This window comes from Akebia trifoliata, chromosome 16 (genome assembly GCF_017979445.1).
Source record: "Akebia trifoliata isolate Shusen 1 chromosome 16, ASM1797944v1, whole genome shotgun sequence".
NCBI classification, from domain to species: domain Eukaryota; kingdom Viridiplantae; phylum Streptophyta; class Magnoliopsida; order Ranunculales; family Lardizabalaceae; genus Akebia; species Akebia trifoliata.
The window spans coordinates 15,533,490-15,549,335 of record NC_141390.1 but is presented as its reverse complement, the minus strand read 5'-3'; the positions used below and the strand labels follow the sequence as shown (position 1 = coordinate 15,549,335).

Below are 15,846 nucleotides of genomic sequence, written 5' to 3'. Positions count from 1 at the left end.
CCATTAAATTAAATTAAAAAACTATTTTAGAGACTTATTTATTAAAAATAATACTTTAAATTGGAATTGCTGATCATTATGTATATTAAAAGTATATAATATATGAATAGATGTGAATATTTAGGTACTTATCATGTGGAGGAAAAATTAAACAAATTATTCAAGGACTTTTTGTGGCATTATAAACATGAGAAGAGGAAGTTCCATTTCATTTGTTGGAAATATATTTGTGGACCTAAGAAGAATAGAAGATTAAGGAAAAAAAATCTAAGATTTATGAATCAGGCACTTCTTGGGAAGTAGGTGTGGAGGTTTGGTTGTGAGAGGATTAGCTTGTGGAAAATGATTGCAACTAAGTTTGGTGAGAAGGTTTAATTGGTTGGGAGAGTGGGAGGCTGTGCTTGCCGTATGATTGTGGTGTTTGAAAAAAAATTCAACGAATTCTTCCCAATTTTCAAGATAACATTTCTTTTAAAGTTGGGAATGGTTCTTCATTTCGTTTTTGGGAAGATGTGTGGTGCAGTTCCAAAAGTCTTAAGGTTAGTTTTTTCCGAGTTTGTTTTCTATTTCCTTGTAAAAACGGGGCATAATTGCAAATTTTCTCATTTATTACATTGGTGAGGTGACTTGGGACTTGGATTTTAGAAGATCGATCAATAACTGGGAGTTGGAAGAGGTTTTTGGGTTTCTGAGTGTTCTGGAAGCCTTAGTAGGTAACTTTGGAGGTGAGGACACTCCTGTTTGGAGGTTAAACAAAGGGGTGACTTTTTTATTAGATCTTTCTACATCGATGATCCAAATTGTCTGGAGTTCTCCCTTTTAAAGGGTTTTGGGGGGCCAAGGTGTAGACACCCCATTTTTGCACTCGCCTGATTAATCAACTCGTCAACCCGATCGCAATGATTCCCAATGATGGATGTGTATTCCATTACTTTATTTTGTTACCCGAAATGTTTCAGAAATCCGAATGAGGTATCCCGAACTGACAAAACCTTAGAAATCACGCTACGCTAGGGAAATACGACTCCAGAAACATAGAAATCATCATCTTGCAGACCTAAAAAGAAGCTTCACGATAAAAATCATTAAAAAATTACCAAATTACCAAAATACCCCTAACCTAAAAACAACCCTAGAGCCTACGTTACGATTAGGAAAACCCTTTCGAACACATAAAACAACAAATTAAAATCAAATAAATCATTTCACCAATTTTAACAGAATTCGATAAAATTATGAAAATGCCCCTCATAAAGTTCACAACCATTTCACACAAAAAATTTCATAAATGACACAAACTAATATTTCCATTGAATTCCTTACGAAAAATCGATTCTAAAATATTCTAGAACATTAAAAACCGACTTAAAACGTGAAAAGTCCTCTCCAGGGGCAAAACGGTAATTTCACAATTGTCATAATTAAAAATTTTGAAATTAATAAATAAAATATTAAATAATTAAAGTGAAATATTAATGAAATTAACTTTAAAATTTGAATCAAAGAAATCGATTAATCGGACTTTCAAGTAAAATTGTTGAGTGTTCGTGAGATATTTCTTTAAGGACCCCTCCATTTGGGGGTCCAACGAATTAAAGATATAATAGAGGAGGGTTCTCCAAAAAATTGAAGTCAATCAAACAAGACTAAGGTCAAGGTATTAAAGTCAATCAAGTGAGACAAAAGTCAAAATTAAAGTCAATTAAGCAAGACTGAAGTTAAGATATTAAAAGTCAATCAATTAAGATTAAAGTCAAAATGTTAAAAGTCAATCAAATAAGACCAAAAGTCAAAATCATAATAAAATTCTAATTAAATAATAATTCTATCTAATAGAGTTCTAACTAAAAAATAATTCTACCTAAAACAATTCTAATTAAAACACAACTCTACCTAAAACAAGTATAATTAAAACACAACTCTAATTAAAAGAACTCTAATTAAACACTAACTCCATCAAAATCAACCCCTAAAAAAATCTATAAATAGGGGTGCTCACACCCTATTTTCGGATAAAATCATAAATCCTAAGAGAAGTAGGTCTAAAAGCCCCCTAGCCTCCCATAAACCCTAGTTTTGGAGTCCCAACTCCTTACTTAACATCCATCATTTGATTTTAGCCTAAAGAACACCTAAAAGCCCTCCAAAAACACTTCAAAATCCATTAACAAACTCGAAAAATTCAGATCCAAGAAGAGATACCTTGCCTCAGAGATCGAAAATCAAATTCGAAAACAGAACGAAGCAAGAAGTACAGTACAAGGAGCAATTTTTGTCGGATCTGAGGGAACAAAGTCTTTGCTATCGGAAAGGTATAATTTCTGACTTTTTCTTATTATTATCTAGGTTTTTTAGCAATGTAACCTATTTGGAAAGTTAGTAGAGACCGACTTTGACCGGGCGGGGTTGGTGCCTAACACCTTCCAACCCTGTAACATGATCCCCGAATTCAGTTTTTTCTGTTCTAGATTAGTCCTTTATCTGTTTAGAGTCATTGATCGGTTCCTAGACCGTAATAACTAGGTGGCGACTCCCAAACCTCAAGGGTCAAAAGCGGATCGAGGGCGTTTTCACAAGGTCCCATCCAAGATTGTTTTTTTTTCATCTATGTGGGAGTTCAAGGAAAGTTGTGTAACCTTAGAAAATATAATGAAAAAAGGAGTTAATTTTGGTAAACTTTTGTACCTTGTGTAAGTCTGATGGAGAATTTGTGAGCCACATCTTTTTGGTCCCATTTTTTATGTTTGTTTGGAGTGTTGGGGTGTACTCCTAGGAGGCTTTGGGATGTATTTGAGTGTTGGTCTTAGTGGGGAGTAAGTTTTCAAGACTTCAAAAAGAAGTTATGGTCTAGCTTTCCATTTGCCATTTGTTGGGGATTGTGGTGTGAAAGAAATGCAAGAGTGTTTGTGGATAAAGAGCAAGAAATCCATGAGGTTATCATTGACATTCTAGGTCTTTTGTTTCATTGGGGTTTGGTGTTCATTGAAGTAAGAGAGATCTTTTTCGAAGATCTCTTGGGGAGGTGGAATTGTATTTGTAACCGTATGGGTAGTTCTTAATTGCGTTGTTTTTGTTGTTTTGCTTTGTTCTCTCTTTGGGGTTTTAGATCAACTTGACCACCCCCGTTAACAAAGTTTTTTTCATCAAGAGAGAGAGAGAGAGAGAGAGAGAGAGAGAGAGAGAGAGAGAGAGAGAGAGAGAGAGAGAGAGAGAAGAAGAAGAAGAAGAAGAAGAAGAAGAAGGAGGGTTCAAAGCCTCTTGGGTGGGTGTAGAGAGAATAAGGTAAAATTACTTCAAATAGGTAGGTACAATGAGAAATGTCAATTTTTAGGTGGGTGCAACAAATAAGTGGATATGATGAGCATTTTAGGTAGGACTGACAACAGATCGGGTAAGGCTTCTACCGACTCCATACTTGAATTGAAACACACACGCCCATAATCGATTTCTTACCCGTATTTTACGAAAAATACCCAAATCCAAAATTTTACCAAGGATTTAGGTGAATAACCATATCTTATTTCTTAATCAATTTTTGGGTCACCCAAATTTTTACCCTCTCACTTGAATTTTTGTAATTCAATAACAAAAATTATATGGTATAAACACTAATTATTTACACATATTTATATATAGAATATGAATTTTTTTTTTTTATTGTCGGGTAAACGGGTAATTGGGTAGGATATGATGTACATACATACCTAACCCTACAAAACTTTTGGGTAAACGGGTAACAGGTAGAAAACGCTTGTCCATATCTGATTTATTCAGGTCGGATGAGTTGGGTAGATGTTATTCGACCCATTGCCAATTCTAGTTCTAGGTGTTTGCAAATAACGCCACCTTTTAACGAATTTTTTTTGCTCATAAAAGTCTGGGATCCACCAATCACATGCATCCATGTGTATTGAACGGCATTTCTAACTTACAAAAGTAAATTTGTTAGTTACAAAACTACCCTTGTTACTTGACATGGCAAGCACCAAGGAGTATGTGAGCAAAAAAATGACCTCCTTTTGACCAACCTAAGTTTTTAATGGAGATTATGATCTATTCCAATAAATTTTACTATAAATGACAAATGAAAAATGATATACAAATTGGGGATAGATTGTTGGTGGATTCGATTGAGAGAGAGAGAAACTGGTCAACATGACTTCAATCAATTTATAAGCTTTAAGTCTTGAGACTCTTTAAGAACCCTAAAAAGGTAAAACAAAAATGAAAGAGAAAAGGAGAAATGTTTTGTTTGGTTGGATCCTTTAAAATAAAAAGGTTGGGAGAAAGTTGTTAAATCAAAATAGTTTAAAGAGGGTTGTCTAAAGGAAAAAAAAAAAAATTCTATTGATTTGATGAGATAAAAAGGGTGTTATTGTAGCAAATAAATATTTTTTGTATATTAATTTTAAAGTGATCCAATTATGTAATTATATAATCAATTAATTATTAATACTTATGGAATTCCTCTCCTATGTTAAAAGTCATATTTGATAAGACCCTTACAAGGGATAAAGTGAAGTCGACTCTTTTGACTTTTGAGTCAAACTTTTAAAGTCTCTATGATTGCATATATATATAGTATTGTTAAAAATAAATGTGAAGATATGGTTTTCATGGTTATGATTGCACATTTCGTACCCAAACTGATTTCATATCGGCTAATTTCCGAGTCAACTCAAACAGCTTTCACATCACGGGAGCCATCCAACGGTAATTATTTGGGGGTAATTATCGTCTGTCTTTCTGATTTGATTTCATCTCTCTCTCTCTCTCTCTCTCTCTCTCTCTTACTAGAACGAACTTCGTTTATACTTCGAAGGACCCTAATTCTCGAGCTGCGATTCTCAGGGCTCCGGTGTGATTCTCTCTCTCTCTCTCTCTAATGGATCGATTAGGGTTTTGTTGATTCTTGTCTGAATCAGTTTTCTACTGTTTCATTATTCTTTTGATAAATTAGGGTTTTCATTCTTCTTTCAAATTGCAATCTTTTGTTTATATTTTCCTTCTGATGTTTTCAGTGAGTAATGGTTTTCTGATTTCTAGGGTTTGATTCTACTTTTCATTTCTTGTTTAGGGTTTTGAAGCTAAGCCTATACAGACAGAAGATCACACTAACAAGTAATTAAGTAAAGAAAATGAGCACAAATGACACTCGAAGACCACTCAAAGGGTACGTTAGGGACACCCGGAGAAGAAAAATGGTACTCGATGTTGATCTCAACGATACACCTCCTGGTGATAATCGAACCGTGGGGCCTCTGGAGGACACCTCCGCACGTGCCACCGGTGCTCCACACGAAGCACAAACTAGCGAGCAAGGACGAGGAGGAGGAAGAAGGGTGGGTTTAGCGCCACCTGCTACGATTGATCTTGAAGCCATTGATGACGAAGTTGTTATCTCCTCTCCGCGAAGCTTTTGCGAAGTAAGAAAAAAATTGATTTTTGTAACCTTTTATTCTATTTATTTGTTTGTTTGTGTCTCGACAATATTTAGTGAAATGGGTTATTTTTGTTTTTCTACTGTTAGGCGAGGAATAAGTCCAGAAGGAACAATGGGGTGACACTAGTGCTTGATGATGATTCACAAGTTCATCAAGGTAACAAAGATTTGTTATTGTTTTTTGTTGCATATATATTAGATTAGAATCCTTATTCAATGTGTTGAGTACTTTTATTTGGTTTTTTTTTTCCTTTGATAAATACTTTTTTTAATTTATTATTATTATTATTGTGTGTGTTAATCTAACTTGCTAAACTGCCCATTTTGCAAGGCTGGTAGATAAAAGGAATGTTTCAGTGTAAATAAATCTTTTGATAAAGTTTGCCATTTTAGGTGTACCTATTAGTCATTTACTAACATTTTGTCCAACCAATTTTGCACGTCACCTTTCAGTCTCATGCATGGTTTTAAAAACCGCTTTGACACGTGGTCTCATTCACGAACGATTCCAAGATGCAAGTCATATCGGTCTTGGATGATTTTTAAGCCCAATTCAGACCCGTGGACCAGAAAAAAGAAAAAGATCTTGACACAGAAGAGAACTGAAGAAGAAATTGAAGATGAAGGCATTAAATCCCGGTTTTGGGATCTCGTCTTGTTCACAAATTATCTGTCTCGTACGATTTTTAAAACCATGATCTCATGTGAGTGTTTGATAATTTAAGCTTGGGTGAGGGTATGACATTAAAAAATGAATCATTTTTAGCAGTCTATAACTCACATTAAAAAATGAATAATTTTTTGGTAGTCTATAACTTGCATGTTTTTTGACTTAACTATTACGATAGCAAATCCATATTTTGCAATCAGTTAATTCCTCTCTCAGGAAGGCTTAAATGCATTGGGTCCATGTTTTTGATAATTTAAGCTTGTGTGAGGGTATGACATTAAAAAATGAAACATTTTTGGTAGTCTATAACTCACACATGCTTTTTAACTTAACTATGTCAATTACGATAGCAAATCCATCTTTTGCAATCAGTTAATTCCTCTCTTGGGAAGGCTTAAAAATGCATTGGGTCCATTTTTTTTTTTTTTTGGATAAGTTAAATTTTATTGTGTCCATGTTTGGGTCATAACTAAATCATACTTTATATAATTATAAAATAAATTATAGATGTTATCTTTACCTAGAATTTTGTTCATATATTCTCAATGCTTTAAATAATTTACTTACGGATTGTCAAATTGTCACTTTTTTTTTTTTTTTCCGACTTTCACTTGTTCACTAAAGGAAAACTATCTGCTCGCTGCTTTAGTTGTATTTCATGACGAGATTGTGTGATTGCATTTGTAGCTTTAGAGGTTTTTTTTTTTTTTGCTTATTATCCCCACTCTTCAGGTGAGACTAATCCCACGGTCACACACATAGCCCCCTTAGAAAGTCCTACGTGCAACTGGTTGAGTCGAGGGTCAACCGGACCCTGGAGGGTGGCCCTAAGGAATTCATTGCTTCATGGGGTTTCAAACACTTGACCTAACCCTTCCTGAGGAGCTTATCAAGGTTCAGCTTGCACTAGGCCAACCCCTTGGGGTTTAGCTTTAGAGATATTTGATTTTTGTTAGTCTGCCCATATTGGAATTGGCAGATTGCATGACAAGCTAGTTTATTTGAAACTGCAATATGAGCATCTGATTTGAGGTCAGGGTGGGGTTCAAATTTTCTTTGGTTATGATGTTTGGTGTTGTGGCAACGCTTTGAGCATATAATTTCATGTACTTATGTGACTGGTGATCATAGAAGGCGAAGGTTAACTAGTGTATGTTCGCTAATAACAACGATATCTTTTGGGGTTTGAGCCTAAGACGAAAACTTAACTATTGGGAACTGGACTCCATTGCTTCTCTTCTTAACAAAGTGGAAAAGGCTAAGGTTAACTAAGTCAATTCGAGAATCAAGGACAATAGAATTTGGAGATGGTTGAAATAACTAGCAATGATGGGTTTGGCAACACTGAATGACAACACTGAACAAGATATTAGCTGTGATCCACTTGAGAAATAGACTGCAGGTCCTCTAAAATATTCTCATTACTCAGAGAGTGAGCAGCCGATTGTTTGTTATAACATGTTTTCAAAGGTGTTGGGGTTACCTTTTTCATTTTTTTTTTTATAAAATGGACTATTGCTTAAAGTGTGTTTGGGGGTTATTGAGGGATGATATTCAGATGCCTTTTCTTCTAATGGACTCTTGTTTATGAAGATTGTTCCCTTTCACTATTTGTTGGTGCCATTAGAAGAAACGCAGTCACCACATTTTTGAAGGTAGAGAAGATAATATTCAGTCCATCATTCTATCGGTGGAAGGCCTTGCATATGTTTGGTCCTCCATCAAAATAATAGGGAGATGAGGGGGTTTCCTCTTTGCAGACTTCATCTTCAATTGGGAAGGAATAGTTCTTACATTGTTGGTTTGTTGTAGGGCCTGTTTTCTGATGAGTTTCTCATCCCCTCTCCCTTCCTCGTGTGTGTACAACTCTTCCTTTTTTTTATAAAATTTATGTTTTTTACTGGTAAAAAACTCACATTATAGTGTATTTTGAAACTTGGGCTAGAGAGGTAAGGGGCACTGTAATGCCTTGAAAATTTATTACATATCTCGAGGAATAAATTTTATGGAATTTGTTGATTATTAATCATGATTGTGATGGGATAGTTTTTAGTCAATCATGTATTGTTTGTTGGTTTAAAACTGTCGAGAAACATAGTTTTGTGTGAGTTTGATTTGATGATTTATGTTAGTTGATCCAAAATGATGTTTTAGAAGAATATTTATGAATATAAAGAGCTAATTCATATTTATTTTTGTTAAATCTATTGAGAGAAGTCGACTCTTAAAGTTGTTTATCTCTTGACTTTTAATTTAGGTGTTGATCTCGTTAGGAAGTGATAGTGAATAAAATGCTGGACTAGTTGAATAAAGATTTAGGACGTCAAGGTGTAAAGTTAAGAATTGAATCCAATGTGGTAGGGAACTTCTAATATCTTAATTGTAGCCATAGATTTGTTGTAAAAAGATTTTTGTTTCAAAGTAAATTATTTATTTCAAAATTTATGTTCAATATATGTATTTTGTTAAAAAAAAAAAAACAAATTCATGCATGTTAGATTAGAATTTTGATATATCGTTGTTGTATTTATGTTATAGTTGATTTTGTTGATGCACCAAATTAAACTTGTAAATTTTTTTAATTATAAAAGTGTCTTGTAAAATTGATTTTGAATAAAAATTGATAATGTTTTTTATTATTAAACTAATTGTAATAATAAAGCATGGTTCTGAGCTAATCGAGCATAGTCTATGATTAATAAGAAGTTGTTTTGATCAACCATTTAGTTTAAAAATAGAAATATTGTTGTGGAAAAAAAAGGATTTTTGAAAGAATTTTAGAATGAAAAATTACAGCCAGTTTTTCTATGATTTTAATTATCTAAGCAAGAGAATTATTTATGAAATTTTTTATATTTGATGTTCAAGAATTTCAATGGGATTTAAAAAAAAAAAGCTTTTATTCATTTTGTAAAGGAAAACTTAAGTTTTGGATTGATGGAAAAAAAAAGTTTTTCGAACAAGATTATGATTCCTTTATAATAAAGTCACACTGGAGATGTGATAACTTGTGTGATGTTATTGAGAATGTGATTCTCAATTGAGTGTGTTTGTGGAGTAAATATCTAGTGATGAGATGCTTTGATGTACGCCATGTAAGTCACGAAAGAGAGATACGATAGATATGTGAGGCATGCTTTGATTTGAGGATCGTGTAAGACGAGAGAAAAAAAAGAGTGGAAATGCTTCGTTTCATTGACATGTAAGACATAAAAAAAAAACAGAAATAAATGAAATGAAATTAAAAAAAAAAAAGGAAAAGGGGGTGCATTTATGTTGAGTGATAGACTGTGTATTCAACTCACATGCTTGACTGTTATTTTTTGTTCCATGTTTTTGAAAAATATTAAAGTTTTATATTTTGAAAAAAAAGAAAAGTTTCATATTTTGAAAAAAGAAAGAAAAAGGAAAGTTTTACTTATGATATTAGTAATCAATTAAAGGGTTTGTGAAAACCTACAAAGTATAACGTTTTGTGTCACTTCAAAGCTACACTTTATTCTAGGATAACAATTACGATGTCTGGTTTCTTATGTAGTATGAAATGCATATAAACTTAAAACCACAACAGGAATCCAGGAATTTCTTTTCTATCTTTAACAGAAAACAAGATGTAAAGATAGTTGTATAAATTATAGAGTTTTATTGAGGATCACATGCACGTCAGATTGTCATAGACGAATGTGATTAGTCAATGATCATTAACAATCTAGAGTAGTTGGGAAAGAATGACCCACTTATTTGGCCCGTTTCTTAAGGCCTTGGTCAACGGCCAATCTGAGTCGAAAAATCAGTTACCCAAGTATGACAAAGATTGGCCATAAAATCAAGAACTAGTGGTGGATTTCTACACTGTTGAAGTATTGGATCAATCATATCTTGATTGAGATGTTCACATCAGTTGTGACCCTCAACTCTCTATTATAGTACTTTGTCATTGTATGTTATATTATGAGTTGATGATGTATGTTTCATATTTCAGGCTTATGAAAATGTTTTTTTTTTTCATAGTTATTGAAATATTTTAGACAGATTTATGAATTAATAAAGCTGCATCGTTACAAATGAATTTGTGTGATTAATCTTCATATTAGGATTATGATTTAGAAATATATGTTTTTTGCTGAGTAACTCCCTTGTTACTCACCCTACCAATCATCTTAGTTTTAGGAAGTTCCAGTGATAAATGATCAAATTTAAAATGTTGCAGTTTCGAGATTAGTAGGTTTGTGTGTTTTGAGCATCGATAGATATAGTAGGCCAATTTATGTTTAGAGAGAAAGTTAGTATATTCTTGGTAGTATGTGCCAATATTTTCTTCTGTTATACATAAATAAAGGGAGTTGTGAGATAGGATTGTTGTTTTGTTATGTATCACATAATTATATGCTTCCGTTGCAACATATAGTATCATTGTTTGAAATTATTGAGTTATATGTATTTGTCACTGTATGAGAGATATTTCACACATCGAGATTCTAACACGTAATCATGGGGATGCGTGTTAGGGTTTTGGGGTGTGATAGATGCTCTTTATTGTTCCATTTCTTTTCACAAGATTAAAGTAAGAATTGCCTTTTCAATTATTACTGGTTGAGCAATAGGTGTTCTGGTTTTTTATTAGCCTTGATAAAGGGACATTGTTGGATATCCTAATGTAATTTTTGATAAGTTCTAATATGCCTGGCTGGTGTTGTTAGGGACTACTATTTATTTTCCATTTATTACATTTGTACTCTTGCCTTTTTGGTGGTCCACCTAACATCTTTTCTTTGTTCCTTTCTCAATTGGGAACCATTATAGAGGAAACATTAACTAGGTTGGCTCTCAATAGCTACAACATGCGTAAAAGAGCTCCGCCTAACCAGACAGCTAGTAACAGTGAGCTTTACATAAACTTAGAGGGTAACAGTAATGCCAAGGTATGATATTTCTCATTTACTGCATTCTTACTTAATTTCGTGGGTTGTTATATTATAGGAACGTGGTTACGTTGTCCTTCTTGTTACTTGATAAAAAATTGGATTTTGATGCTTCATCATGTTGCATTGTTGTCTCAAATTTCATTTATACTTCTACTTTACTGATGAAGAACAAATCATGCTTCTAGTTTTGTTTAGAACTTCCAGTTTTTCATTTTTCTTCAATTCTTCCTATAAACATATTGATTGAACTTAGTTTTAGTTCATGTACCCAAGATTATTGGTATATGCTATGGGGTCTCAGCAGGTTGGTTTCGGTTGGGTTCCACATATACCCATAATCGAAACCTAATCAGGTTCCGGGTATGAGACCATTGGAACCAGAGACCGACCTTACAAATACCCTTTCAGATAACATTTTTTTAGTTTTTACCGGCTATCTCAATGTTGTGAGGTACATCCAAGGCACATGTGCCATGTTGGAATTGGTTGTTTGAGGAACCTGATTACACTCCAACAACACTACTAACAAGGTATAGAAGATTGAGTTTGACACTATTGAATCCAAACTTTGTAATGCAAAACTTCAATGCTGCTAGAATTCTATTGTAACATGAATGATATCACAAGAACATGAGAGAAGGTTTTTTGTTGTGGGACGCAAATCATGCCAACAGTCACAGGTTCTAATGGAAATTCTGCAATTATTTAGGTTGCATCTTTTTTGGGTCTATACTCCATTACGTAACCCTATTTCATACCCCTAAACCTAATTACAACACCCTATCGTGAGATTTACAATTGCAAAACTTTGTGCTTTACATATCCGATTAGCCTTTGTTGAAATCTTTCACAATGGCTAATAAAACATTTTGGGCTTCAAACCTTTTCTTGAAATCCCTTTCCTTCAACCTTAATCCTTTCTTTACCTATACATTTATGGTAATTCCCATCATAGCCCAAATCCTTAATCCACATTCCATTCCAATTTCCCTATACCCTGTATTTCATCTTCTTCCCTCACTCTCTTGCATCACAATCGGGTAATTTGGACTCATTTACCCTTATGATACACCACACAAGCCTTGCAACTGCATTACCCTGTTCTCACTTTAAACATATTATTCATGCCAATTGCATCTTTTGTTCCTCTAAAGAAAGGGATTATGGTGGACCAAAAGGAAAATTCATACGGTATGCTGGTACGCCACTGACCTGTTAATATGAATCGGGACAGTAGTATAAACTGGCACAACAATGGTACTTATCACTACATTGAGGTGGGCTTTTTGATTGTGCATGTGACTTCAAATGCATTTTAGTAGCATATTTTCTCAGAATTCGGCTATATATTTGAAATATTTGATATATATTCATGTAATTTGTCCATTTTTTGTGTTGGCATTGTAATTTTGCATCAATCCAATGTATGTGTATTTATGATTAAACAATCCATCTGTTATTTTGAAGGTTGTGTTTTCTGTATGCATGCATGGAAAGGCATTTTCAATTTGGTTCTACATGCTAGGTCAAACATTTACCCATCATAGAAAAACATTCACGGTTTTTTCTATCACAACCACATGTTATTTTCATAGTTACGATTTTTAATAATTTCATTATAAAATCACAAACCTTGCAATTAAATCGGGAAATAGGAAAAGATGGTGTTTTGGTATTGTTTTAGTAATTTGGGGTATGTTTGCTTGGATAAAATTTCAGCCCTTCCTTGTATAGTGCCAGTTGATGCGCACTAGTAAGAGGAGATAACATGGATGAAGATGATGGTGACCATTTTACTAATAAGCATAAAAAAATGAGGATGACATTGAATTTGATGATTTTTTTTATTGGTTGATGAATCCTAACTTGGATTCATGATTGTAATCTTTTTATATTTTGAACAATATAGACCTTGAATATGTTGTTGACTGGTGGTTACTTTTGTGGATGTATTTGATGATATTAATTCAAGATTTGGTGATTTATTATTGTAGTTTAATATGGGATGTGGTGATATAATATGAGAAACACCATTTAGTAGGAACAATTACTCCACCCTAACCCTAGTCCAAACTTTTCCCTTGCCGATTTATTACCAAACCCCGATTTGGTGACTGATTATTTTAGGTTTAAAATGATACCAACTCTTAGATCATTGCAATGGCAGAGAAAGAGCGTTATGAAGCCTCCAGAACCACCCCAGGTTGTTCCACCACCGAAGGAACCCACTTTCAATTGCCCAGTTTGCATGGGTCCATTGGTCGAGGAGATGTCAACAAAGTGTGGCCATATCTTCTGTAAGAAGTGCATTAAGGCCGCTATAGCTGCTCAGAGTAAATGTCCTACCTGTAGGCGGAAGTTATTAAAGAAAGACATAATCAGGGTATACCTTCCGAGCACCAATTGAATCAAGCTTGTAGCCATCAAAGGATCACGTAAGTCCTCTCTCTCTTTCTCTCAGATTTTTTTTTGAAGGTTTTTAACATTAGTACATGGAAAAAAGCTCTGGGGTTTCATGCAATTGATCATTTTATTTAGCTCTAAGTTCTCACATGACCTCTCTGCGGCGTAATCATCTGGACTTAAACCTCCTCTTTATTTTTTATCAACCTTTTCTTTGAGCATTTGTTGGTATTATTCATTGCTGTACCGTTTGATTTACTATTTATCGCTATTACTTTTAATTATGCTATTATTCATTATGGGTACTACTAATCATGATCTTATTCACGTCGAGTTATTCATTGTGGTATAATGGAATTTATGAAATTTCTTACGTTCTCCACTTTTTGGTAAAGTCTTTCCACCTTTTCTCATCGTTGCTTGTAATATATATATTCTTGTTGGATTTTAGCAGTCTATCCATTTGTGCCACACCATTGTTGCAAGTTGATTCTCCTATCAAAGTTTGTGTTTAGGGTTTGCTTCTCAAGTCATTATCCTTGGTTGTACTATGATTGGTGAAGGTAATGGCAATTACGGGGCCAACGCTCTTATGTTTGTTTTGCTATCTACATTTTTTTTTGATAACCTGGGTATCCCTGTAGACTGCGGACCGGGCCTGTATCTGGGCTTTCCCCAGTCCATAGATCATGGTCTTTTCTAAGGACTAGTCCCGGGGCACGTGCAAAGCCCACACATCACACACACCAGGTATTAAGTGAGGGTGTTCCCTCATGGGTGCCCCTAGGAATTAATGCTCATACTGGGTATCGAACTCATTAACTGCTTATTGATCTGAAATTGCCATTGAGCCAACCCCCCTCAGGGTTTGTCAACATTTAGCCACACATGCTTTTTGTGCCTCACATTTTCATCATTGTCAACAGATCATCTCATCTGATTAGTATGAACCTATGAATTTATGATCACTTTTACAGACTTGTGCCATGAATGGTTATTATGTGCAACAGTAGGTTCTGCCGTTTGGTTTATGTTCTATAGTGATTATTGAGTGCAAGTGTCACACCAAGCTAAATTAATAATCCCTCCTGTTAATTTCAGAGGGATTGTCAAAACATACAAGCGTCGAAGCATACAAGAACACAAACTATCAGATGAAAAGAAGTTAAAGTAGCTATATGGGCTAGTTGAGTCATCACCCATCATTTCTATTCTAACTTTGAGCGGAATGTTGAAGATAATTGTTAGAATCATGTTAGTCATTGGTTTACTTTTGTATTTTGTTACTTTTCTGTATGAATGAACTTTGGTTTATTTGTAATACATCTTATTTAATAGTATTATTTTCCATAACATATGTGACTTTGATTTTTCATTTACATACAAAGACCAAAATAAAAGATTTAAAGGAATATTCTGACTGAAATGGTTCATGATAGAGCCAAATAACGGAATGGAATTTATGTTGTTGATCCCCCAACAATTTGGATGGATAGAGTATTCGGAAAAAAATTTGGATAGATGATGATTTATTGGCAGATGGCTTGACTCATCTATATAGGGTGATTAATGAGATGTAGTAGTTATATGTTATTACTTCATAGCTTTAACCTTCTATCGTGTGCGAGGGGATTAATAGCAGAATAAAAAACATAAACAGAGCGGGGAGGTTGAACATCTTACACTAAAAAGAAAAACACTAAGAAAAAAAGGAAAAAGAACATGAAAACACACCAAGCTAGGCCTCTGACCTATTACAAACTCACTCTTAGCGAACTTGGTTACAAACAAACTCCAAGGGTTATATTTGATCTTGGATTTCTTGGATAAGAAATCCTGATTGGCCGATAACAGATTTACTGAATTTTATTATTATTATTATTATTATTATTATTATGATCATGATGGTGGTGGTTGTTGTTTTAAACCTTTATCATTGTTGTTCACTGATGCCAAGTTGACTTGCCATCCTGTGCAAAAATCTTATTTTACACAGAAAATGACCATTTAAATCACTATATTTTACATGAAAAAAACACAATGCCAGATTGACAAAGTTGAGCATAGGGCTTAAAACAGGTCGGATACAGGTGGGATATGAGTGTCTATCCGAATTTTTTATTTGGATTCATATCTGGATCCGAATCTGACTTGGATCATACTAGTTAAGATCATATCAGAACCATTGCTTTTTATATTAAAATCATATCCAGATTTAATCCGATCGAATTTATTGATTTGGGTTGGACAATGACAAATCGTTTAAGATTATTTTAAATAAAAATTTTCATGTAAGATTATTTTAAATAAAATTGCAAAAATATGATTAAATATCATTTGAACTCAAGACCTCTCCATTTTGAAGAAAGTCATTTTGATCACTATACCCAACGGTTGTAGGTTGA

At 33.9% G+C, this 15,846-nt stretch overlaps 1 protein-coding gene and 1 long non-coding RNA gene across 3 annotated transcripts; both read left to right on the top strand.

The window, feature by feature from the left end:
- The first annotated feature begins 4,719 nt into the window (after positions 1-4,719).
- On the top strand, positions 4,720-14,796 carry LOC147382624 (uncharacterized). Of its 2 annotated transcripts, none has more exons than XM_086427767.1 (6): positions 4,720-4,858; positions 5,078-5,426; positions 5,531-5,600; positions 10,917-11,035; positions 13,206-13,473; positions 14,543-14,796. In XM_086427767.1, the coding sequence occupies exons 2-5, from the start codon at positions 5,139-5,141 to the stop codon at positions 13,443-13,445; spliced, it is 717 nt and encodes a 238-aa protein (XP_086283893.1). In that variant the 5' UTR covers positions 4,720-4,858; positions 5,078-5,138; the 3' UTR covers positions 13,446-13,473; positions 14,543-14,796. The 2 variants fall into 2 exon arrangements, with proteins under 2 accessions (XP_086283893.1, XP_086283894.1); XM_086427768.1 differs by lacking the exon at positions 14,543-14,796 and adding an exon at positions 13,896-14,530.
- On the top strand, positions 5,607-7,614 carry LOC147382625 (uncharacterized). The gene is made up of 2 exons (XR_015173399.1): positions 5,607-6,147; positions 6,846-7,614. It is a non-coding gene; the product is annotated as an uncharacterized LOC147382625 (long non-coding RNA).
- Positions 14,797-15,846: the final 1,050 nt, after the last annotated feature.